The sequence below is a fragment of the Ursus maritimus genome, unplaced genomic scaffold, assembly GCF_017311325.1.
Source record: "Ursus maritimus isolate PB19 unplaced genomic scaffold, ASM1731132v1 scaffold_18, whole genome shotgun sequence".
NCBI classification, from domain to species: Eukaryota; Metazoa; Chordata; class Mammalia; order Carnivora; family Ursidae; genus Ursus; species Ursus maritimus.
In genome coordinates this window covers 13,474,351-13,499,904 of record NW_024424230.1, presented here as the reverse complement: position 1 = coordinate 13,499,904, position 25,554 = coordinate 13,474,351, and the positions used below count along the sequence as shown (strand labels likewise).

The window sequence follows — 25,554 nt, the reverse complement described above, 5'->3', positions numbered from 1 at the left end:
CCCAGGCGCCCCGCTTTTTTTTTTTTTTTTTTTTTTTTAAGGAGAATCCTAACCATCCTAGAGCTGTATAAATTTAACAGTCAATGCTTCTGCTTGAACTGAGTTTAAGTACTTTTTAAGGAATATGATTAAATAGCATCTGTTTAATTCTAAAGAAGCATTGAAACATGGAGTTAAACTTCAAATTCAGATTTTAGCGGGCTGCCCAGGAAAACTGGCCCAAGTGAGTAGTGCATAGATAAATAATAGAAAATCATCACAGAGCTTTACAGTATTTAGAGTACGGGAGCAGCGCTGAAGAAGGTAGTAGATTTCAAGATACCAGATTGCTGCGAAATTAAAATGTATTGAAAATACATGTTTTGAGATTGTGGAAAATCTGGTCAGGATGACCCCGTTGTTTCACCAGAGAGCACATTGTTATCAAAGTTCATTTGCACTTTTTTAGAAAAGAATGACTGCTCTACCCTTTTTCTCCATAGGGTAGAGCGCAGTGTTCTATATTCTGCCGGTTGAGAACACAAATTGTTAAACTCCTGAATGACTTCAGTATTAAACTCTGGAATCCCACTGGTCTGTATTGTAGTGGAGAAGTCATCGGGGCTTTCAGAATGTGTTCGCTGACCGGTCACTGCTTGTCCATGAATTGCCTGTCACTGCTCGGTAATAGCAGAATAGAAACTGATAATAGACAGAGTCAGTGTAGCGGTTTGACATTGCCACGTGATCGTGGTTTATAAAAGTAATAGTTTACAACACACTAGAGGTGTGAAGGCCTCACCACACACTGATGTTTGGGAGGCGCCAATCTAGTGCGGCTGCTCCTTTGGCACACGAGCACGAGGGGCTGGCAGAGCTGAAGCGCCGCTCCGGTCGTGCGGTTTCTGTGGAGAGAGCAGGCTCTGTGACCCGGGTCCCTGCTCCCAGGCCAGTGTTTCGTGCATTGTCACTTTGGTTCCTTAAAGGGCCTAACTCAAGGTTCCCTTTACTGCCAACTCTCCGTTCTCCTCTTCTTGGGAGAAAAGGAATCCTTCTGTGTGTTTTCTTTTATTATATTTTTCCTAAAAAGTTAATGATATTGAATACTTCCTGCAGATAACTTACAATCCTCTCTGAAGACTTCTAAAATATTAGAACACTTAAAGGAAGACAGTTCGGAAGCTTCAAGTCAAGAAGAAGGTAAGTGTAGATTCACTGGAATAAATCCTTCTGGCTGATTTGGGCACAGGGACAGGCAAGTGGCCCATGAGAACAGATTAAGGAGCCAAGAAACAGACATCTGGGAACTCAAAATGTGACCGGTGGCATTATAAATAAGAGGAAAAAGTAGACTAGTCAATAAATGATGTTGGCTGGCTTTCCAATTGAAAAAAATATTATCTAATTAGATCTGTACTTAAATCATGCATAGAAATTTCAAGTGAATAACAAAATATATGTATCATAATATGTAAATTATAAAGCTAAACTTTTAAATGTTAATAATCTGGGACAAGAGGCTTTCTTGACAAAACAGAGCATGACTGTAGTGGAGATCTTTCTAATCTAAATTAACTGAACATGTGACCCAAAAATCAGACAGTTAGAAGACATTCACAGGGTATTCACAGTTGAAGAAAGACTACATCCAGACAATAGAAATATTCTTTCAAAAAATCAATGAGAACATCAGTCTGATTAGAAATACATACAAAAGGTAAAGATAGTTCATTTAAGAAGAAATTTGAATGGCTCTTAAACACTGTTTAGCCTCACGAGTAGTCTGAAAAATGCACATTATAAAAACGAGCTGTCATTTCATGCTCATCAGATTGGCAAAGCATTTCGAGTCTGACATTACCAGGGATATGAAGTAATGGGAACTCTGATACACTGTGGATGGGAATATAAATTGGTACAACTCATTTGGACAGAAATTTGACACTGTGCAGTGAGGTTGGAAGTAATTAATTTTATGCTACTGCCCAGCAGTTCTGCTGCTATGAAGATTGTTGGCCATGTGCCCAGGGGACGGAGACTAAAGTCCTCACAGCAGCCTTGTGTGTAACAGCAGATACCTGGGTACTACCCGGGTGCTGTAAGTCTTCATAAAAACACGCACTAGAATATTTCAACTAGTTTACCTCCGGAGAGGGAGGGAGTTGAATGGAATGGAGGAAGGCCTTCAGTTGTTCCTGTGATATATTTTTGTTTCATACTAAAAAGAGGCAAATATAGCTGATCCTTGAACAACATGGAGGTCAGGGGTGCTGACCCCCATGCAGTGGAGGATCTGGGTAGAATTTGGGACTCCCCCACAATGAAGCTATTACTAGCCTGCTGTTTGACTGGAAGCCTTACGAAAAGTATTCACTATTAACACATAGTTCGGATTTTAGGTGTATTATCTACTATATTCTTATAATAAAGTAGGCTAGCGGAAAGAAAATGTTAAGAAAATCATAAGGAAGAGAAAATAGGTTTACGGTGCCGTACTTATCAGGAAAAAAAAACCCTGTTTGTGAGGGGCCCCTTGCGGTTCAGATGCAAGTTGTTCAGGACTCAGCTGAAGAGAGAGATCCGGGAGGTGGGTACCTGGGTGTTCCTTAATATTACTAGATATGCACTTTTTGAATGTTTGAGACACTTCAGTTTTTTAATGGTTAAAATAAGAGCTTGAAATGGAAGGTTGCCGTTTTGCAGTGGCGTGTCACCGTGAACTTCCATAGTTTTGGACAAAACCGATTTGCTCTTAGGTGGACCGCATTTGAGAGGATATTTAAGGACATTCAGTAGTTTAGTGTGTCTTTGAAAAACTGCCTCTTTAAGGAATTTTCTTTGGAAAGTGTTTAGAAGTGTTCTGCACCGTCCGTTGACACTGTTATAGTCACATAAGTTAGTGACATCATCCTTTTGGATTTTTGCAGAAGCATTTGGTATAAATAATATAATAAACTGTTTTTTCCTCTACTCTAGACGTGTTACAGCACACCATAATCCACAAGAAACATACCGGGAAAAGTCCCCTCGTGAAGTACGTATCTAATTTCTAAACAGTAAATGTCTTTGTGCATTTTTAATTCACTGGGTCACATTTACTCGAACTACTGATACATTTGGCTGTAATCTGCCATTTTACTATTGGCTTGTTATTTGTCCCACCTTTTCTGCCTTACCTTCTTTTTCTCTCCTTTCTGCTTTAGGGTGGCTCTCACTGTTTTTCTCTTCTCTTAACCTTGATTGTTCGTATTTTTTTCAGTTCTCCTGGTGGTCACCCTAGGGATTGTGGTCTACGGCTGATAGGAGTTGCGCTTGTACCCCTTCCCCTGAGGACCTTTAATCACTGTCACTTCCCTTTCCTCCTCCCCCGTATAAACTGTAAATGTCGTGTATTGTTTTTCTGCCTGTATTGTAGAGCTCATGAAACCCTTCTTCACTTGTCAGTTAGGTTTTACCATTCTGGTGCCCTTCATTCTTGCCTGCGTGTTTTCACATCTGTCTGTGATTGTTTTCCTTCTCGCTCCAAAACACCGGAGTATTTCCTACGTCCTATCTGCCGGTGATGCATTCAGTTTGTTTTCACCTGGAAAAAAATGTTTATTTTGCCCGAATTTTTGCTGGATGCGGGATCCTAGGTTGGCAGTTACTTTCTGTGAGCACTTTGAAACTCGGGTTTTACTATCTTGCTGTTGAATGCCTTTGGTCGCTCGCATTATATCCCCTCAGCCCACCTCTGGTCCCCCTCATTGTCTCCCGTCCCACCTAAGCTGTAACACTGGCTGCCTTCTGCCTCGGGGTGCTTGCTGATTCTGGGGACTCTCGAGTTGGCTCTCAAACAACACATCCAGAAATGCAAGTTAATTTGTCACCGGGGGTCAGCGCTCAACTGATGGGGGTGCTCAGCTCCCTGTCCTTTGGATAAATAATTCTGGGAGGTCCCAGCCACTTTGAGCCCTGCTGCTTCTGTTGGTGACCTCATTAATGGACCCTCGCATTAGTTTTTCCTCCTTCCTGTTTCTTTCTTTGTACTCGTCGATCCTGCTTCCGGGTGTCACCTCCCCTAACAACCACGCCTTTCCAGATCCTGCTTTTCTATGGGGACTAAAAAAGATAGCTGGCATTCATTGCTTCAGTCTTCTTGTTGCCCTTTGGGGAAGATGGTGCGCTTTTCTGATTGCTTTTTAAGATTTTCTCATTATTTGGTTTTCAGCACTTCACCTAGGATATGTTTGTAGCTATCGTTGAATGAATTCTACTTCTCGACTCTGAAGCCTGATACCTTTTGGGTTTAGAGAAGTCCAAGCCATGATCTCTTCAGATATTGCTTCTGCCTGATTCCCTTGTTTTTTTTCTTCTGAGACCTGGATGACTTTGGATGTTAGACTTCTCAACATGCCCCGCGCGTCTTGTCAACTTTTCTGTGTTCTCCGTGTTTTCTTCCTCTCAAGCACTCCAGTCTAGTTTCTTTTGACTGAAGTTCCTCCTCACAGACTTTGTTCATTTGTTTCCATCCATTGAGTTATTACTTTCAGTTTCTTTTACAGTTCCAGAGTTGAAATTTGGTTCTTTTTTATATTTTCCAGGACTCTTGCAAAATGTCTCATCGTCTTGTAGTCAATGACATATTAAGCACTGTTATTTTAAAGGCCCTGTCTGGTACCCTCCTTCTCTGGATTCTTTTTGAGTCTGTTTCTGTTATGTTTCTTTTGGTTCTCAGTTGCATCATCCTGTCCTTTAACACGCCTTAAATATTCGTAACTCTTAGTGATCCTCGCAGGATTGGGGCTACACGCCAGCCATGGGTGGTACAGGATGACTGAAGCAGAGTCTGAAGACAATGTGCATTTGTTGGCTTAGAGATAGGTATTAATTCTTAGATCAGATAGCTGTGTAATAGCATCATCCAGTCCTTTAACACGCCTTAAATATTCGTAACTCTTAGTCAGTGATCCTCGCAGGATTGGGGCTACACGCCAGCCATGGGTGGTACAGGATGACTGAAGCAGAGTCTGAAGACAATGTGCATTTGTTGGCTTAGAGATAGGTATTAATTCTTAGATCAGATAGCTGTGTAATAGTTTATTCTCATAGTATACTTTTTCCCCCCTTAGAGGTATCACTAGGCATTGTGTAAAACAAAATAACATACTGAAGAAAGGGTCACTATAGCTTCTTCATGCTATGATATAGTAGATTCCATTACTGAGGGTAGATTTTCATACTTCTGTAAACTTTTCTGATAGCACTATTGGTACAAGTTGTTCTCCATTGGATGGGCTCACCATGCAATATTCCGAACAGAATGGAATCGTGGATTGGAGGAAGCAAAGCTGTACCACCATTCAGCACCCGGAGCACTGTGTGGCCTTAGCTGACCAGGTATTGGAGGGTTTTGTTTCTGTCTTTGTGCACTGCTGCTCTGTGAGAGTTGAGTCCTCTGTGCATTATTATGTCAGATAGTGTAAGTGCTGGACTTCAAATTTAGCTGGAATATAAAGTCTAAGCTCTTCTGAGACCTGAAAGAATACCTTGGATTGCCTTTATTGCTCAAAAATTTAGTACATTTCGATACAAATCCTTTAATGTTTATTCTAACTAGGGATACATTAAATTGTTTTGGCAAATTTTTTTGCTTTTGAAAGAATTAATCACAGTTCAGTTGTTGCCTTGCGGTTGGTGATGTGAATTTGGAAACCGAGCTTCCCTCGTGCATAGTTGGGGCACTTTCCCCACACTCCTCAATATATTTAGGAAATACCTGCTTTCTTAGGAGCTGGTGTAGTCAAAGCACAGAATGCTCTCCAGTGTGTCCGTGTAGGTAAGTAGCACCAGGGACACGGGATGCTTACCATGCAGCTCTGGAGAGTGCCGCCTTCTTTCTAGAACATAGATTGCTTAACCTGATTTTTATTTCTGGCCAACGCTCAGATCCAAATGTTAACCTTTACTGGAATGCGTTTCTACAAGCTAAAGCATTGAAGCATATTTTGAGAAATTGTATGTTACCTTAGTCCTACTTAATGGCCTATTTTCAGAGTCCATTTGATTATACCTTTTCTCTCCCTACTTCAGTGCCTACACCTTCTCTTCTTAAAGGTGACAAAACTGTTTTGAAGTTTTAACAACCTGAACTTTAAGAGAATACTGTTGAAGGTGTAGCAAATACCAGTTACTTACTTGACTGTGTTTTATTTTGTGGTCAGAAGAAAGAATACAGATCCATTTTCAAAGCAAAAATATAAAATAGGTATTTTTCTTAGATTAATCTTAAGTATTAGAGAATATGAAGATTTTAGTGATGCAGATAGGTATCTTCAGGAGATAGGTTAGAAATCAGAATTTATTACAATATGCAATTGGGAATATGTCATTTTAATGTTTGATCTCAGAATAGAAGGATAACTACACAGTATGGTTTAGTTTTAGTCTGTTTGATTTCTTTTTATTCTTTCCATTAGCATTCAACTGAGAAACGAGGCTTATCATCAATAAATAAGAAGAAAGGAAAGCCACAAATAGAAAAGTAGGTTCAATGTAATGTTTCCAGTAACAAATTGGTAAGAAAGGCAACATGTGGGATCTGACTTTGGGCATGTTTAGTTGGCATCATACAAAGAGTATTTTTCTACTAGTTTTCCTCCTATTTTTACTTCAAGGCTTATTTTTTTTAATTCAAAATTATCATCAAATGCAAATGATTGAAATAAAGCTATTGCCAAATCCATTCAGTTTGTGGAGGGTTGCAGAACTCTCAGAACTGGACACTAAAGGGTGAATCTTGCATTTACATGATAGCTTACTAAAATTTTATTATAAAAAAAATTGAAGGGAATTTTAATTTTTTTTAAGATTGATTTATCAGAGAGAGAGAGCACAATCGGGGGAGCGGCAGGCAGAGGGAGAAGCAGGCTCCCCACTGAGCAGGGAGCCCGATGCGGGACTCGATCCCAGGACCCTGGGATCATAACCTGAGCCGAAAGGCAGACGCTTAACCGACTGAGCCACCCAGACGTTCTGAGGGGAATTTTAGTAATACTACTTATTGTGTTCTCTAGAGAGCCTTATAAAACATGTCCATAACGTGTATACTTTGGGTTTAGGGAGAAAATGAAGAAAACTGACAACCGATTGAATAGTAGAATAAATGGTATTAGACTCTCCACTTCTCAACATGCCCATGGTGGTTCTGTGAAAGGTAAGAAAGTTTTTCTTTTAAATACCCATTACCTAAATATATTTAGCATAGTACCTGTTATAGTAGGTATTGAACTGTTGCATCAGATCCTGATACTATACTTTGATCCTACACTGATGGGAATAGCAGTTTCTGAATTAAACCATTCCGAAGTGTTAATGGCGTTAATTGAGGAAGTAGCATTCAGCGGTGGTTGCCACAGTTCTGCTTACCCACCTTCTCCTTCCTCGGTAGCAACCGGCTCCTTACTTGTTTGCTTCTCAAGCCAGTCCCTGCTCTAGAGCAGAGGGCCGGGGACCTGGAAGATCTTTTCTACCCTTGTGGAAGCCTGTCCTTGTTCTTGTGTAAAGTCATTTTTTAGGATCTTGTTGACATTTTCATGTGTTAGTGACCATCCTTTGTGGGGGTTTTATGGAGCTTTAGGGGAGTGCACTCGGATTTTTATTGCACTAGATTTGTACAGTTTCCATTTACCCACTTTTATTTTAAGGTCTCTTTACTTTTTGGTTTGTATTCATTTGAGAAATGTCCTTCTCTGCTGGTTCATTGATAACTTTTCAGTGTCATGTTTACTGTTAATAGGAAAGATAAAAGAATAAAAGCCCATAGTTTGGTAGAAGAGTGTTTTTTTGTTCATGTGTGTACCTAACACATTTGTTGACTGGACTGACCTCACAAATTAAGGGTTTTTTAAATTTAAATTTTATTCAAATATTAGCACACTCAGTTGTGATACAACACGAATAACCAGAATATATATTTTTAATGGAGTGTGCTTTTAAACCAGGTATTTATTCAGGGACACTGAATACTGGATACGAGAAATATGGTTACATTTTGATTCTGAAATCATCTGGCCAACTCACTGAATTAACTAACTGAACTGTCTTTGGGGAAAAAATGACATGGAAAAAAAAAAACAACACGTCGTTGATGAGTTTATTATAACACTTAACTGTCTTTGAGGTTTCCTGTGGTGGTGGCAGCTAAAAGGAGGAGGAAAAGCTAAAATAAGAACGACGAAAGGTCCCTGTCAGTGGATGGTTGGAAATTACTTCCGGCACATCTCCCTGTCTCTGGTCTTCCTCCCTCCAGCTCATTTTCTGCACTGCCCACGTGTTTGTCTCCTAGATCACTTACTAAATTGGGTCATTTCCTGTCGAAATTTCTGTCAGATGTGTCCCATACCCTCAGAAGATGGCTCTGTCTCTTGTCTCTCACATAAGTTGGGAACTGCTGCTTCCCGCAGAGGCGCACAAGTCGTCTTTCCTCGTTAGCTTCTTATTTGCAGAGAAGTTTTGTGGACTTTGATCTCAGACACATGTGGGTTTGCTGTTAGACTCCACCAGTTCTGAAAATGAGTGGCCTCTCCGAAGCCTTATTTTTCTCATAAAACAGGCATAATAACCTCTCTCCCTAGATTGTAAGAATTAAATATGGTTGCATCTGAAAAGCGTCTCACCATTGCTGAGCACATCGATGCTCAATAATTTAGTTCCTTTTCCCTATTCTAAGGTAGAAGAAAACATACACCGTATAGGTTATTAAGGAACCTTTCAAATAACATCCCAAACTCCCAATTCCTTTGGCTCTTTATTTTCCAATATTCCGAAAATACAGCCTCAGGATTTTTTATTAAGGTAAACCTTAATTCTGTGTCATGAAGTGTGACTACATAAAATCTATCACTTTGCATTGATGCCAAATGTAGTTCAGATGTTCGCTGACTCCAATTTAAAACAACAAAAAACACCCTATATTTATTAATGTCCCTTTGAAACATGAGGGTATAAAGAAGGAATTACCTGTAAGCATTCAGTAAACTCCAGATATATTTAAGATTTTTTTCTTTATGAAACAAATTCTGCATGTCCTAAAGTGTAGAGACCGTATTGGGGTTGAAAATATGAGAGAGCCTTCTGATTGGTCTGCATCTTTAAATAACCAAAAGAAGCATTACTCATTTTTAAGCTTAAAATTTAACTTCCATTTTGAGTAATAGTACATTTATATAGTTCAGTATTCTAAAGCTAACAAAAGGGAGCAAAGTTAAGTCCCTCACTGCCTCCCTTCATGTTGTGTCCTCCCAAGAATTTGTCATCTATATTCTTTGCAGTGTATTTGCTTTTAAAACCTCCCACTTTAAATCTCTCCACTAGAAGGGTGCCTGCTTGACTTCGTCTGCGCTATTGAGAACTTTGTCCCACTGTATTGCCTGTGTTTCTTCCACCCCATTCTTCTGTTGTGGATTGTGGCATCAAGAAGTTGGGGGGGCCGTGAGATAGTTGACCTCTCAGTCATCCTTTTACGAGATTTCAGAAACTTAAAAATCTCCAGCTTCCTTTAATAACCACTGTGGCTCTGTCATCTGAGGGGCCTACGTGCTGCTTTGGTCCGCCATAACTTCTGTTCGTTCATACATACTGATAACCAGGCTTTTTATTGTTAGAATTGCGGCTAGAATAGTATATGGTAAGTTTTTGGGTTTTGTCTTCTTAATAACATGCATAACCTTTTACCCTTTGAGACATAACAAATAAAAAAGTGTATATGCTTCTGTGTGAAAGGACAGCGGGTCCAACATCCTTCTGCATAATGGTTTCACCCTCCCCGTCCAATACCTCCTGACTCCAGACGATCACATGATTCCTGATGAGGAAAATTCCAGAGACTCTGCACCTTCTGAATCATCAAAGAGAGAATTATGTTTAGTGTAGATTTAGATTTATATATTTAGTTCCTTGAAAACTGCAAATTATTATATTTGACAATTTGGTGATTAGAATATTCACTAGCCATATAATCTAGAGGAAATCATTCTATAAATTGGCATTTGGAGAAATAGCTACTTTTTTTTTTTTTTTTCCACCAGTCTATTCCAAAACTTACTCTTTGAAGTTTCAAAGACTCCACTGAGTTTCACTGTCTGAGTTTTAGTGAGCAAATCTCAGCTCACCCTGCGCCAGTGGCACCCTTTGAGCCCATCATTTCTGGTTTGATACACTATCATTGAATCTTCGATTCCCTTAGTAGAACTGTTCATTTTGTTCATTTTGCTGGTTGAAATTTTAATATGCACAATTTCCATATGTGCCACAGTTCTGTAGGTTTTATTTTCATTAGTCCAGTTTAATGCCAGGCTGTTTGGCCAACTGTGGCACATTAGACCGTCTTCAGATCACCGTTAGTGTTAGCTAGCATCCCTTTCCTCAGTCCTGTTGTGACTGGTGATGCAGAACGTATTACTGTGTATCAGTACATTCCAGATTACTTTTCTGTAAAATGATTACTTGCCCAAGTAACTGCTCTGCCACTTTTCTTACAGTCTCATGAGATTTTGTGCAGTTTTCCTTTGGTAGTTTCGCATTTTATTACCCAGAGGGAATTAGCAACATCTGCATTCTTAATGACTTTATTCTTTAGTATCTATTCACCATTGCAGTGGTTGGGCTAGGCTAGGTCATCCTTAACAGCACTAACACTGTTATAAATTTCATACCTTCAAAGGACACAGATTAGTCAGCTAACTTGTTCATTATACAAACCATATCTTTTTTCTAACCCATATTTTGTCCAAGCAATTACCTTTTAGTGTTTCTACCAGGTTGCCATAGAAATGGTTCACTCATCTATATAATTCTAAGATGCCTCCAGAATTCCTTATATGGGGATTTATATACCAAACATGTGTTGAATGCTTGCTGTGAGGCAGAAGCTATGTTAGCTACTGGGTTTACAGAAATGAAAAGAACAGTTATCTAAGTTTGGGCCAGTGCAGGAATGTCTAGTACTAGGTATACTAATAATCTTTTCTCTGTGCCCAAAATAGATATGGCTAATTGATCATGACAGGTTCTGTACTACACCCCCTACCCCACCTCGACGTGGGCTCAGCTTCTGGGCAGAACTCGAGGGGCTACTCGGTCTACTAGATGGGATGCATTTGACTCTTTTTAAATACTCAGGCGTAGTGAGTTAACCGAATAAGCATTTTTGGCAGTCCGTTCTATTCTTGAGTTCTATTAAAGAATGAATTTTCCAATAAGTTCTGAGGAGTTAAAATATCTAGACTTAGAAGATGGCTACTTGTGCCATTATTGAGCAGACCCTACAAAGAACCTTAACTCTGATTTTTTTAAACTCAGTAAGATTGACTTGTTCCTCTGCCTTTAAGAATGTATTTGTTATTCAGTTATTTTCAATTAAAATTGTGTTTTAATAATAAACTTTTACCTAGGTCAAGGACCATGTTTTTAGGTGTTCATAGAAAAACTGAAAGAAAGAAGTTTTTACAGCTGTAACTAATTCTAATGGTTCAGTTCAGAAATTAATTTAACTACTTAACATGATTTTTAAAAAATAGAATTGTTATTTTTAGATGTGAATTTGGACATTGGTTCTGGACATGACACATGTGGAGAAACCTCTTCAGAGAGTTACAGTTCTCCTTCTAGCCCACGACATGATGGAAGAGAAAGCTTTGAAAGTGAAGAAGAGAAAGACAGAGGTTTGCTCTCGGGAAGGGATCTGGGGGTGGTGGAGGAAAATGTGTGTTGTCTCTTAAAATCAGTCAGACACAAGTAATTTTATGTTCCTATAAATGTCATTATTGATTTTAAATTTAACTGATATAAAGGGTGTCTTATAGACCACTGACTTGGCAGTTCCTAGCAATGTTGATTTTTTTAAAGCTTTATTTCACTGCATGTGAAATTAAGTAGAAAGAAAACAGTCAGAATAAAATAAAGAGTTCACTGTAGAAAAATTAAAAATGTGTGTGTTGCTAGAGGTACATATTTATAATATACATATCTTCCTGATGGATTGATCCTTTTATCATAAAATGTCCTTTTTTTGCCTCTAGTAACAATTTTTGTCTTAAAGTCTATTTTATCCGAGAATAATATAGCACTCTAGCTCTCTTGGGTATTATTTGCAGGGTACTTCTTTTTCTGTCCTTTTACTTTAAGCCAGTTCGTGTCTTTGAATCTAAAGTGTGTCTCTTATAGACAGCAGGTACTTAGATTATGGCTTTTTAGCCATTCTGCCCATTTCTGCCATTTGAGTGGAATATTTAATCCATTTAGTTTTATTGTAATTACTGATAAGGTAGGATTTACATCTGCCATTTTGCTATTTGTTTTCTGTATGTGTTACGTCCTCAGTTCCTCCTTAAACAGAAGCTTAGAGTCAGCCAAAAGTAATAGCGTAGGGCTTTCTCAGGTCTTTCCTGGCTTACATACAGCCCTAGACATGAGCATGGCCTTCTAGATTTTCAGGAATATGTGAAAGCTTTTCAAAGCTCCCTGTGGACATCTCATTCTTCGGTTTTTTTCTTTTAAGTTTTTTGGTCAACCTCTCCTTAGCCCCAACTGGTAATGCTGCCTCAGGCAGCCAAGTTGTTAAACATTTGCTGCTGATTGTGATAAATGCCCTGTGGGTAAGCAGCTGTTAACACAGAGTGAGCTGTAACTGCTAGGCCAGTAGTGACAGGTTCTTTGAGGATGGGGCTTTTAGATAGCTCCAAACCCATGCTTTTTCTAGGGGCTGCTCGCTAGTTTATATAGCTACTGTAGCTGCAGAACTTTTCATTTATAAAGCTACTTCTGAGCTGGAGAAAGTACACAGGCATTAGGGCAAGGTAAAATGCCATAGTGCTCACTATTCTTAAGAGATTCCATGGCTTTTCTGGAGTAAACCACTCCTCAGATCACTGTAAGCCTTTAGTTAATTTCTAGAGTTCTGAAAAAGCCGATTTTGGCAGTTTTTGCCAGGATTCTTGTTCCTTTTACACAGGAGTGGCGTGTCAGAGATCCTTACCCTACCATTCTGGAAATGAGATCTCAAAAATATATGTTGAATGAGTTTATCATTCTTTACACATGATAAGACATCTTGGTTATAAACATCTGATTAGGAACATTTTGGTTATAAGGTGTACCCATGCTAGTGGGAAGTATTAGAGGATTTCTCTTGGGCCACGAAGATCTCTAGAGAGCCTTAGACGACAGCATTTCAGCCACGCGGGGCTTCTTCCTGGGCAGTGTATAGCTTTCCGAGGTCTTAGCTTCTGTGCCATGTCTTAGGGAGCTGCGGCAAGAGTGCTGCTGTATCACATACAGTGAAAGAAGATCTTTGCGGTGGTTTCGAGGCCTTATCAAATGCAGCGTGCAGTGCCCCTACCACCAGTTCTAATCCGAGGCAGTACTACTTCTGATCTGCAGTTTCCTCATGAAAAAGAAAAAAAATGGAAATAACTGCCCAGAGCTCTTACGAAAGTTAAATGAGAGCATTTTTATGCCTTATTCAGAATACACCAGCTTTCAGTGTCATTCCACATGCTCTGCTTGATTCTGTAGGAGGTGCCAATAATCTGGGGGCTCTGGAGCTAACAGTGCACATTTGGCCTCTTGGTCAGAATTGTGGAGAGTACATCTGTGCGCTTGGGTTACTTCGCAGCCTCCCTTTCCTGTCGTCAGCGTGAGTTGGCGGCCTAGATGGAGGAACTTGCCCTTTGTCGGAGAGGCTCAGTTATCAAGTGACTAAATTGAACCTTTCCTAAATGAAGAATCATTTGGAATATCTAAAACCAGCAGGGGGAGAATATCCACTGTGGGAAAAAGCTTTAATCATTTTTAGAATTTTGAGTGCATGAAATGGTTGCATGTGACTTTGTTGTTGTTCTGTTGCTCATAATGGGGTTTTGTTTTGAGACTTCATACTTTTGAAAGCCAATGCAAAAAAAGGGAGAGACCATTTCTAATTAGCTAGATGAGTCCTTACAGTGCTCGGGAAACCATTTGGGATCATTTAAACTCATGGGGCCATTTGCTATGACTTAAGATTTAAAAAAAGCCCAGTTCATAGAGAAATGTAGTTAACCACCTGAAAAATGATCTGTCTTCTTTGGACTTAAATGTTTGTCTTTAACTGTGTATTCCTGTGATGGTTACAGATACAGATAAAATGCCTTGAATAAGTGACTAATTTTTGGATACGTTTTGTTTTGAAATGTTTAGCAAGAAACACCTCAGTTATTAAGGGAAGTTTATGCTAGAACCACTTACTCATAAATTGAAACTCTTCTTCCTAAATTATAATAATTGAGTTAATAACACTGTTGACATCCTGTGTCATTAAGCACGTTCTGTTTAACCTTTCTTGAGGAAGACTACTAGTATGATTTGTTTTTGGTATTGTTTCAAAAGTTCTTAACATCTTCGCTGAGTATAGTATAGCTAGTTGTTACCTTAATACACGTAAACATTTTTAAGTATGTGGTATAGTTCTACTTGTATTTATGAGCAAAAAAACATGTTAAAATAGGCACTACATTTAATTGCATGGTTACTCTGCGTATTATTGCAGTATTTGGGTTTATGATACCTACATATTGTGAACTAGACTTTCTCTTTTGCCCTCTTTATACCAGAAGTCAGGACACCCAGAGGAAGTCTAGACTGACACTATTTCTGTATATAAGCATAAGAGCGATTGCAGCAATAACGCCATATGAAGTATAATTTTGGATTTGCCGCTTTGCTGTTTTGCCATGGGAGAAATGGCAGCGTGCTTGCATTTGCCTTGCTGCTTGTGTTCTAACACCATTTGTTTTGAGACTATAATAGCTTTAAATGTTCTTTTCCCCACTGAAATAAATGTAAAAGTACGAATATTTATTCCATTCTCTTCCATTCCCTACCTCTAGATATTTGGGTGAAGGATAGTCTTGTGATTGAGCTCCTTTAAATTGTATCGTGTGTGAGACCCATGTGAAGACCTTGGGTTTGGCAGTGCAGAATACAAATCAAGTGAATGGCCTAAAATGTATTAAGGTTAAAAAGATCCAATCCTTTTCTCAGTAATAAGGCGATATTAAATAAATCTCAGTATTTCTATTGTGCTTCATTCAGTCTCCAGTTAACCTTTTGTTGCTTATCTCTCCATGGATTTTTTTTAAATTAAAGACTTAATTTTTTTAGAGCAGTTTTAGGTTTACAATAAAATGAAGAGGAAGGTACTACAGAGATTTCCCCTGTACTTCTGCTGCCACATAGACAGCCTGCCCTGTGATCAGTAGCACTCACTGGAGTGGTACACTTTTTACCAAGCCTGAACATCCATTCACACGTTATCACCCCCAGCGCCCATAGTTAACCTAAGGGTTCATTCTTGGTTGTTATACCTTCAGGGGCTTTGGACAAATGTATAATGACTCATATTTACCATTATAATATCATACAGATCATTGTCACTGCCCTCAAAGTCCCTTGTGCTCTGCCTCTTCATCTCTGCCGTCAACTCCCCACCCCTGGCAACCACTGGTCTTTTTATTGCCACCATAGTTTTGCCTTTTCCAGAATCTCCATATTTTTTAAACAAAGTCCATAGAAAGCCAAAAATTAAATGAAAGTCAGCTTGGCGGTCAGGAAATGGAGGGACACATCTCTTCCAATTCTAAACTTCAGAGTTCGTTTTAGATACACTTAAAATTTGGGGCGCCTGGGTGGCTCAGTCATTTATGCATCCGACTCTTGATCTCAGCTCAGGTGTTGATCTCAGGGTCGTGAGTTCAAGCCCCACGTTGGGCTTTACACTGGGCATAAAACCTACTTAAAAAAAAAAGTAAAATAAAAAAATAGATATTTATTTCTAGCAAGAGATGGGAGTGATGCATGCTTTAACATCTATTTATATGTTTCCCTTAGACACAGACAGCAATTCTGAGGATTCTGGGAATCCGTCAACAACAAGGTTTACAGGCTATGGTTCTGTCAACCAGACCGTCACTGTCAAGCCACCTGTTCAGATTGCTTCATTAGGAAGCGACAATGGAGGCCTTTTAGAAGATCCCCTAACCGCACCCAAGTATCAGCATATTTCTTTTATGCCAACTTTACACTGTGTCATGCACAATGGTGCCCAGAAGTCTGATGTTGTTGTTCCTCCGCCCAAATCTGCCGATGGCAAGACAATAGGGATGCTCGTTCCCAGTCCTGTTGCTATTTCTGCAATAAGGGAATCCACCAATTCTACCCCTGTTGGAATACTGGGGCCAACAGCTTCTACTGGAGAATCAGAAAAACACCTTGAATTACTGGCTTCCCCTTTACCTCTCCCTTCAGCGTTCCTCCCACACAGCAGCGCCCCTGCTTTACACCTCACAATCCAGAGGCTGAAGTTGCCGCCACCACAGGGGTCTTCAGAGAGTTGCCCAGTTAACATCCCACAGCAGCCCCCCGTGAGCCTGAGCATTGGATCACCAAACACTGCCTTTCTTCCTGTCCACAGCCCAGGTAGTTTTCCGGGATCTCCTGTTGCTACCACGGACCCCATCACAAAATCTGCATCCCAGGTGGTAGGACTAAATCAAATGGTGCCTCAAATTGAGGGAAACACTGGGACCGTCCCTCAGCCTACCAATGTGAAGGTAGTTCTTCCAGCAGCCGGCCTGTCAGCCGCCCAGCCACCAGCTTCCTACACCCTCCCAGGCTCCCCCCTCGCCGCCAGCGTGCTGCCCAGCCAGAACTCCAGCGTGCTCAGCACGGCAGCCACGTCTGCCCAGTCGGCGGGGGCGGGCATCAGTCAGGCCCAGCCCGCCGGGCCTCCCGCCGTCCCCACCCACACCCCCGGCCCCGCCCCCAGCCCGAGCCCTGCTTTGACACACAGTACTGCGCAGAGCGACAGCACGTCTTACATCAGTGCTGTGGGAAACACGAACGCTAACGGGACCGTATTGCCGCCCCAGCAGATGGGCTCGGGTCCTTGTGGTTCTTGTGGGCGCAGGTGCAGCTGTGGGACCAATGGAAACCTTCAGCTAAACAGTTACTACTATCCTAATCCGATGCCCGGACCAATGTACCGAGTCCCGTCGTTCTTTACTCTGCCATCCATCTGCAATGGCAGCTACCTCAACCAAGCACATCAGAGCAACGGAAACCAACTTCCTTTTTTTCTGCCTCAGACTCCATATGCAAATGGACTGGTGCATGACCCAGTCATGGGGAGCCAAGCCAACTACGGCATGCAACAAATGGCGGGATTTGGGAGGTTCTATCCTGTCTATCCAGCACCTAATGTAGTTGCCAACACGAGCGGTTCGGGGCCCAAGAAGAACGGGAACGTGTCATGTTACAACTGTGGTGTAAGCGGACACTACGCACAGGAGTGCAAGCAGTCGTCCATGGAGGCCAGTCAACAAGGTAATCATGAGAGCTCCCAGAGGACTTGTTTTTGAGTGTGCCCGTTTCTCCCTACCTTACTGAGCACGCTGATCCTGTTGTGGCAGAAAGAGCTGGTGTGTGTTCATTTATGGATGTTGTGCTTTCGGTGACAAATCCGAAAATGCAAATGGGAAAACCTAGTGTAGACCCAGGTCACGCAGCACAAGGAAGTTGAGAGGAATTCAGTTTCTAAGGAAAGCATAAACCATTGAGGCACTTTTGAAGGAATATAATGGGAATTTGCGTTATATGATAATGTCAAATCTCTTGCAGCACTTTTTTTTAAAGCTATAATCCTGTTTTGTAGAGTAAGCAAAATTTTTAAATACTGAAAAAAATAGGAAGTAATGTAGTCATCTGACATGTCTGATTTTTAGTTTCTCTTTAGCATATCGATGCATAGCCAGCTGGCCTCACGCACATTCCCTCATGCTTCCCCTTTCCCTCCCAGCAGATGCTTAAAAAAAAAAAAATGCTACTGCATTTTAAGGAACAAAATATTTAAGCACTGGTTTGGGAGTAAGGGAATTATTTGAACTCTGTTTAATGTTATTACCACCAGAAACAAGAAAATGTTTTAAATGAGTATGAGTAAGCGCAAATTCAGCGGAGAGGTCAGACTGTTACCTTCTGCTTGGATTTGGCTTTTGTCATTTTGCCAAATCTCACTCAGAAAAAAAGTCTTGAATTGCGAGTGTATACTTGGCATTTTTAAAGGAAGACTGAGTTTGATAGCTTTAGGTTGAACTTAAAGCACAAACTTCCTATTACTTTTTGAAGGTAATTTATTTTACCATTTTGGAATCGTAGTAGTGCGGAGGAAGCTGCCTTCTGCCGAGCATGCCCATTTGCTATCTTGTAGTGGTTTGTGATGCATTGCATTGTAAGCAGTGACTTAGCAGTTCTGTCTTTCCCGTTTTAGGCACTTACAGACTGAGATACGCACCTCCCCTCCCCCCTTCTAATGATACGTTGGATTCTGCAGACTGAAACAAGTAAAGCTTGACTGCTTAATACCCTGACGTGTTGGGGAGTCATGGTGGGGTGTGGAGGGGAGGAAAGGAAAGGTATTTTGTTTGTGTTTCTTTGTCTATACATTTCCTAGATTTCTATGCAGTTGGGATTTTTCATTTCTCTTGTACCGATGTCCAAAACAAAAAAGAATGCATTGCTTTTGAGCCTCTGGTCTCCTGGTTCAACAACAGGCTTATCTGTATGATACATGTAATTTAAACATCCAGACAAACTATCAAAAGGAAAATGTTTGCTGTGCTTTTTTTTTTTTTTTTACACTGAATACTTGCTGTGTGCAATGTTTACTGAATCTTTAAAACTGTGTATTTGACCTTTTTTTACAACACTGGTGACAGTCATATGGTTTTGAAAAAGAGAAACTTTGCTTCTTCCCCACTCTTCTCACTTTTACCCTAAAGGACACACATCTCCCCGCCACCCTTCTTCCAGTGACCCGTGGCAGGGGCGGTTGGCCACGCATTGGTCTACACTTTCATGACCTACCCTGTCTATAAATCGAGGATGAAATGTTTCACCTTAATCTGAAAGGAGACATCAAGTCCCCTGAATTGTGTGTATATATGTACTAAACAGCATCACGTAAACACATATATGCAGTGCTTGTGGTCCAAATCAAAATTAAAGTAAGTGGAAGAGAGAGGAAGAAGTAAAACCATATGAAACTGAAAAAATACAATGTCTGAAGTGGACAAAGAGCTTTTTCTTAAAAAAATAAAAAATAAAAAAAAATGAAAACAAAAACAAAAAAACCACAAAAAACTTTTTACTTCATCATACTTTTTTTAGCCTGTTGCTTCAGAGAGACATAAAGTGAACAAACTAGTGTGAGTGTTGTTCTGTGTGTCTGTGTCTATAATGAAAGTCGACAGCCGATTTCACTTGTAGTCTACCACTGTGTCGTGCTAAAGAGACACTACCTGAGTAAAGATTTCTTCTTTTCTCACACCAACTGTAGCAGTGTTATGTTGTGTTTAAAATGTGTATGGTTTATTGCAATCTGAGCAGAAGCTCTGGTTTCTGCAAAAGTCAGGTTTGTTCCCTAACCCGTCTCTCGTAGCAAAGTCACTTTGATAACAGTTTACCACTATGCTTGATTATAATGTGAAAGACTGAATTCTGAGTGTGTTAAGATGGTATTAATCATGTCAGTGTCATGTCACTAAGTTTAATGCTGCTGTTTAAAAAAAAAAGTTTTTTTTAAAGCCAATCTATGTACTAAATTGCTTCCAGGTAATTTTTGATTTCCTAAAGTGCACTGAGATTATCTGGAAGATTGGGTGTATTTTTGGAACTGCTGCATTCAACAGCAATGAGCAACTACCACTGTATAGTCCTAGGTTAAGGGTCGGGCTGGTTTTGTTTTCCCATTCCTTAGTACAGAGCAGAAATGATAGATTTTTGTTGTGTGGAGTAACGTCGGTGTACAGCGGAGGGACTTAAATATTTGGTCTTGGTTCAGAAGCCTAACAGATTGCTAGATAAAAGGAAAAACTTGAAGAAAAAAGAAGCTTCATTTAATGCTTCATAGGTAGCATTTATATTTATAGCAGCAATGTACATTTTGAAACTAACTTTCAGGGTGGGAGTTAAAGGGGAAAGGGGTGGGGATGGAGGGGTAGATGAAAGCTTTAATTTAAAAAGTTCGAGTAAAGGAAATTATTTTGATTAAATATATTTTATTTGATCTGGGTATTTTTGGACCACATTATTAAATTAATTGTTAAGCTGCAGTTGAGTTGTTCCAGTGAGAGTTTTGATAAAGCCACGTATGGACCGCATTGTGAATCACTTGCCAGTTGTACTTTATGGAGCTTATTTTATGATTTAAAATACTGTACTGTACATAGGAGGTATGTTACCTTCTCCTTATTTGTATGTTTACCATATACTTTGATATTTGAAATGTTATGTACTGGAAAGGCCACTTATATTTCTAGAACAGATTGGATTTTATGCAACCCTTTTTCCTTGAATTAACAGCAATAAAAAAAATGAAAAACAGCTTAAGAATTGTGGTTTATTGCAAATTTTGTAAAAGTGAAAGTAGGAGGCCATCACACATGGTGATTTGTTTTCTCTTTTTAAAGAGTCAACCCATTTTCCCCTGTAATGTGGGGCAGTGAATCTCAGAGTTTGTTTTGTTTTTTACCATTTGGATGTTCTTCGGTTTCCCCTTCCCCCGACGGTTGTGCTCTGTGGGTCGCCTGTGTGACACTGAGAGACTGTGTCTGTGCCGCCGAGCGCGCGCCGTGTGCCCGGGGCTGGGTTTCCGGTGGCGGCTGCCCTCACCGGAAGTGTGGAGGACCTGCTTTGCCTCCTCAGATTTATGACGATTGTGTTTTCCGGGCCGCTCTCAGTACCGTAGTGAGTAGCTTTTGTTCCCCTGGTTCTGGCTGGGGAGACTCGCGTGTGCGCGCAGTTCAGTCACGGCTGGGGCGATGACGGTTTCCCGTCCCCCGGCTCAGGCCCCCGCGGTTGTCGCCCAGCAGTGGACGATTGTCCGGGGCCATCTAACGAGTGTTCGCTCCGGGCCCATTCGGGCAGCGGGTTGGAACCGATCACAGGGTCCCCGACGGTTGGCAGGAGCCCGCAGATGCGCGCATCCGCGCTGGAGCCGCCTTCCCGTTAGTGTGCAGGCAGCCCCGCCGTGTCACCCCGTGTCCCTGTCCGTCCCCTACCTCTGCGGCACCAGGAGCCCACTGCCCAAGGCTTTGTGCTTCCGTGCTTTGCCCCTCCCATCTTCCGTCCTCCTCCCTCCACCGCGCAGTGGGTTACTTTCCTGAGCTTTATAGAAAAGGCAGCGCGCGTGCTTTTCTGTGACTGTCTCTGCTCCTCTGGGTTTGCGGTCCTGATGTTACGTTCCTGTTGTTTATTCGTTTTCGCTATCTTTACAGTGTTGCATAGAGGGGAAAATACACACACGTTGTCCATCCTGTCCGCAGACGTCCGGGTGGTTTTCATCTTTTTGCTCTCACAGGAGTGTTTCGGTACCGGTCTTCTGGTTGATGTGTGCAAGAGCTCTCTAGGCTTTAAATCCAAGAGTGCAAGTGCTGGACTGGAAGACCTACTAAAGTCCTCAGTTTTCTGGGAGTTCCCACATTGCCTTCCAAGGCCTTTACCCTCACGCGGACCGTGTCTGATCCCTCAGTCCATAGCCTGACCCCCCTCCTGAGCGGAGTTGGGGGTGGGGGGCTTGGAAGGCTTGGCATGGGAGAGGCAAGCGAACCCTGGCTGTGTGCAGGAAGGGAGTGTGCAGAGGGCAGGGGCTGGGAGGGTCCCTTGTGGAGGAGGCACAGGACTGCAGGTGACAGTGTTTGATGGCTGGGGAGGTGGGAGGAGGAGATGAAGGCAGGTGCAGGAGAGGGAACGTTTTGAAAGAGCTGTGAGGTTTCTGGTTCAAGAGGTAAACTTAGAGTCAGGCTGGAAATTCTGAGGTTGATGGAATGAAAAATTGGAAGTCACCAAGTTTTAAATAGAGGAGGAACATGTTGACGATGGTATTTAAAGAAACTTGGATGGTTGAGGCAAGAAGGTCTGGCCATTCGGAGACTGGTTAGGGTGTGGGTGAGGCAGTGGGAGAAGCAGGGATGGTGGCGGCAAGTGGAAGGAGCCTTGGGCCTCTGAGCTTCATTTTCCCCAGACAGAAAATGAGACTGTATTTTAAATTATGGCCGTGAGGGTTAAAGGGATGAATATATGTGAACGGTCCAACGTTATGAAATAGCACCAAGAGGGCACTTGGATGTCGTTGAAATTGCTTTTGATGAACAGGAGGATTGAGGTTACTGGTTAAGAGACTGGAAAACGGGGAAGAGACCTGAGTCTAGGAGGAGGGCAGCGGGTCTGGTGCTTTGGGTGGTGAAGAACCTAGCAAACACAGTTCTGCCTTATGTTAAGGTTAGTTACTTCAGCTCTGTCCGCTGATAAAAAACAAAATATTCCTTGTCCTCAAAAATCAACTCTTGTTGGCGAGCTTACCAAATTATGGCAGCCCTGGGCTGAGTGGCGCAGTCCCGTATTCGACACTGGAGTAGAAGAAGTACATTACAAGGCAAATCCACATTTAACTTTTTATGTAAGTGCTAAAAATCAAATTTTTTTCTGAGAAGGTTCCATAAAGATTAAAGTATGGTGTAAAATAATCTTTTTTTTTTTTTTTTGACAGGTAGCATCTAGTACTTAAGAGCATCATCCATTTGAACTTGAAGACACCTTTTTTCAATTCTACATACTGATTACAAAAGCACTCTAAGGTTAAGGCAGTGAAACCAAATGGAGGCAAGCTGGGACAATAGTTCAACCCCATAACCCTTCCATCACTTCATCTCAAAAGAATAAAGAAAAATGCTGATTTTCCCTACCCTGGCCACCCCACAGCAGGGCCAGTTTATTTTCAGGGAAATGAGTTGTGGGGGAGTGAGGAAAACATGGCCTCCATATCTCTGGACCTTCTATTGGGGATGGAGGAAGGGTGGAGGGATGAGCTATTATGAGAATGAAGGACTCTAGGGTCCAAGGGCTGAGAGGCAGGTGTCCGCTCGGGGGGTGCCCTGTACATTGACCACGCACAGAGAGCAGCGCTGTCCTTTCCCAGAGAACGCCCATTAGCACATTGGCTTCCACGGTTTGGATTCCGAAGGTCTCTCTAACCTCAGCATTTCATCACTGCTTACAAGTCACAGCTATTGTGCCCATAATGTGCAAAAGTGACTTTCTTTGCCATAGCTTGAGAAATTGACCTAATTCTTAAATTCCTCTTTTGAAAAATGTGAACCCTCTGGATGGGAGCGTGGGTACACATTGCCTGAACTCTGTGTGTGTTTGCAAACGTCTGTCCCATCTTGGGAGCACAGGGGCTGTAGGCTTCCTCTTGCCTGCTCTGGAAAGTGGGGCATATATGCAGATGCGGGCACCAAAGACCCTGCGTCCCACAGTCTACCCCTTGGCCAGCGACTGCAGTTCTCCGTCACCAGAGCTCTTATCCCGAGATCCCATTTTGATTACTTGAAATTTGGGTGGGGTGGGGGATGTGGCGGGGGCGGGGGGCCAGGTGGTTCTTAATTTCTTGTTCTCTTTCCTCTTGCAGCTCCAACTTGATCCGCTGTAAAAGGTCTCAGCCAGCCTCTCACCAAGAAATTGCTAATTGGGAAGCAGCGCCACCTGGTGGGGGATGAGGACAATGCAAGCAAGCAGATGTTCTTTCCCACTCATCTGATTTAGAGAAAACTGAACGTGAGGCAGAAAACATTTGAGATTGTAAGCTGTGCCCCAAACCTTAAAGAACGCAGGCAGCTGGCCATAAAAGTAATTTGAGCAATCTCCTCTTTCAGCCATCGCACTCACAGTTTGTTATAAACCTCTGAACTGCGCTGATGGTACCTGACGGTTTCCTCTGCGCTTTTTCCCCTGTGCTCGTTGGTCAGCATAATGTGGAGGGTATGGGAGCTTCCTCCTTCCCATCTCACAGATTCGGAACTCGGGGTTCAGAAGGGGTGAGTGCCGCAGACACACCAACGATGAAGACCAGGCCCCAGCTTCAGATTCATGCTTTACCTCCCTGCTTTACCCGCCCCCACGGGGGCTTCTCGCAACCAGGGGCAGTGAGCTGTGAAGCCCTATAAAATGAGAGGGACCCATGGTCTTAACAGCCCTGGGGCCTCTGGATTTCTGAGAGAGGACAGCGCCGGGTCCTAGGGGGTCGGAACATCCCTTTTCTGTGTCTCGTTGAGGGACTTGAAGATGTGGGATGAGGGAAAGTTTGCAGAGATGGGAAGCGCCGGGACTTTCAGAACTAGCTTTTAAGCGTTTGCCCATCTCAGACACATTCAAGGAGCAGCAGCTCTCACCTACATCCGGGGTTTTAAACATGCGCAAATATCGTCTGGTGGAACACTGAGTTTTTCATTATCCTCAGGTGTCTTGATAGCTTGAGCATTATGTGAATATTCCATTAGCTATCAGCCTACAGACTACAGAAAGAACCAAAATGAAGTGGCAGGGCAAGCAGAAAAGACACATAACTGCTGGTATGTTGAAAGCTCCAACATGTAGACCGTCCCAAGCACTCCCTCTACCAGTTACCATCATTCACAAACAATCCAAAGGCCAAGAATGACGGCAGCAAGGTCACCTCCAAGCAGGAACAGTTGTGGCAACACCCACCCTGAAAGCCTTCCTAAATACTAAGAATGCCACCACGTTACCTAGTCGTCACTCAGTGCTCGTTCTTGCTAGCACATCAGGGCTGGGTCATGTTTGTAACGTGGTCACTCCATTGTGTACTGGATGCCTTCATCACATGAACTTGGGCAAGAGGCGACATCCATCGTGATTTCGTTCCCAGCACCCACCCATTGTACACATGACCTTTCTCAGGCTTATTTACAGAATGGAAAAAACATTCACTCTGTAAGACAGTTACAAGGATCACACTGGCAAAATACATAAAGCACTCAATGTCTGACACATAGTAGGTGCTCAAGAAATTCGTAATGGTAGTTAATACCTTAATGCCCATGAGAGGCTAAGATACCCTTAGCTCATTCCAGCATCCAGCAACCCTGGGAGGTAGCTATTTTGCCCCGTTTTAACAGTTGGGGAAGTGGAACAAAGGCTAAGCATCCAAGGGCACAAAGCAGTTAAGCGAGACATGAGGATGGAACCCATGGCCCTCACCCACTGGTCTACTCCGATTATTTATGTCCACGTCACAGGACTTCTGTAGGCATGTCTGTGTGATGGTACAGAGCTTCCTGTGATGGGATCAGGCCAGCGGGACTCACAGGCAGGCTCCGCCTTTAAACTCTGTCATCTTGAACAACTGGCCCTTCTGGACCTTTCTTTTTCTTACTCAGAAACTGAATGCTTGGTTGGGAAAAGGTGGTAGAAATTGAACTAAACGATCTCAAAATTCTGTGACTTGAAGCTTGCTTTTTCACTTTAAAAGGTTTAGCGAAGGTTTAGAATTCTTTGCCTTCACACTTACTTCGGGTTTAACAGATTTGAAGTCCCTGTTGGGTGTGGTTAGGAACACAAACCCCAACTGTGGCCATAAGCTGATGGGAGGGGAGAATGTTTTCCAGGTCCCGGCAAGGGTTGGGGGGGCTGAGAGCCGACCTTATG

At 42.0% G+C, this 25,554-nt stretch overlaps 1 protein-coding gene across 3 annotated transcripts in view; it reads left to right on the top strand.

The window, feature by feature from the left end:
• The window catches only part of ZCCHC2 (zinc finger CCHC-type containing 2), a 63,250-nt gene extending 37,905 nt beyond the window's left edge, over positions 1-25,345 (top strand). The window contains exons 7-16 of one of the 3 annotated variants that reach the window (XR_005835381.1): positions 1,096-1,179; positions 2,956-3,013; positions 5,223-5,358; positions 6,438-6,502; positions 7,080-7,174; positions 11,553-11,681; positions 15,883-17,376; positions 18,320-18,464; positions 22,598-22,685; positions 23,519-25,345. Coding sequence is in view for 1 of the 3 variants with exons in the window: in XM_040632454.1 (XP_040488388.1) it covers positions 1,096-1,179; positions 2,956-3,013; positions 5,223-5,358; positions 6,438-6,502; positions 7,080-7,174; positions 11,553-11,681; positions 15,883-17,376; positions 18,320-18,387 (2,129 nt within the window). In the remaining 2 variants the exon portion in view is untranslated. Of the gene's footprint in view, positions 1-1,095; positions 1,180-2,955; positions 3,014-5,222; positions 5,359-6,437; positions 6,503-7,079; positions 7,175-11,552; positions 11,682-15,882; positions 17,377-18,319; positions 20,434-22,597; positions 22,686-23,518 lie in introns of those variants that run through there. The other 2 variants (XR_005835382.1, XM_040632454.1) reach the window with 2 other exon arrangements.
• The last annotated feature ends 209 nt before the right edge of the window (positions 25,346-25,554 follow it).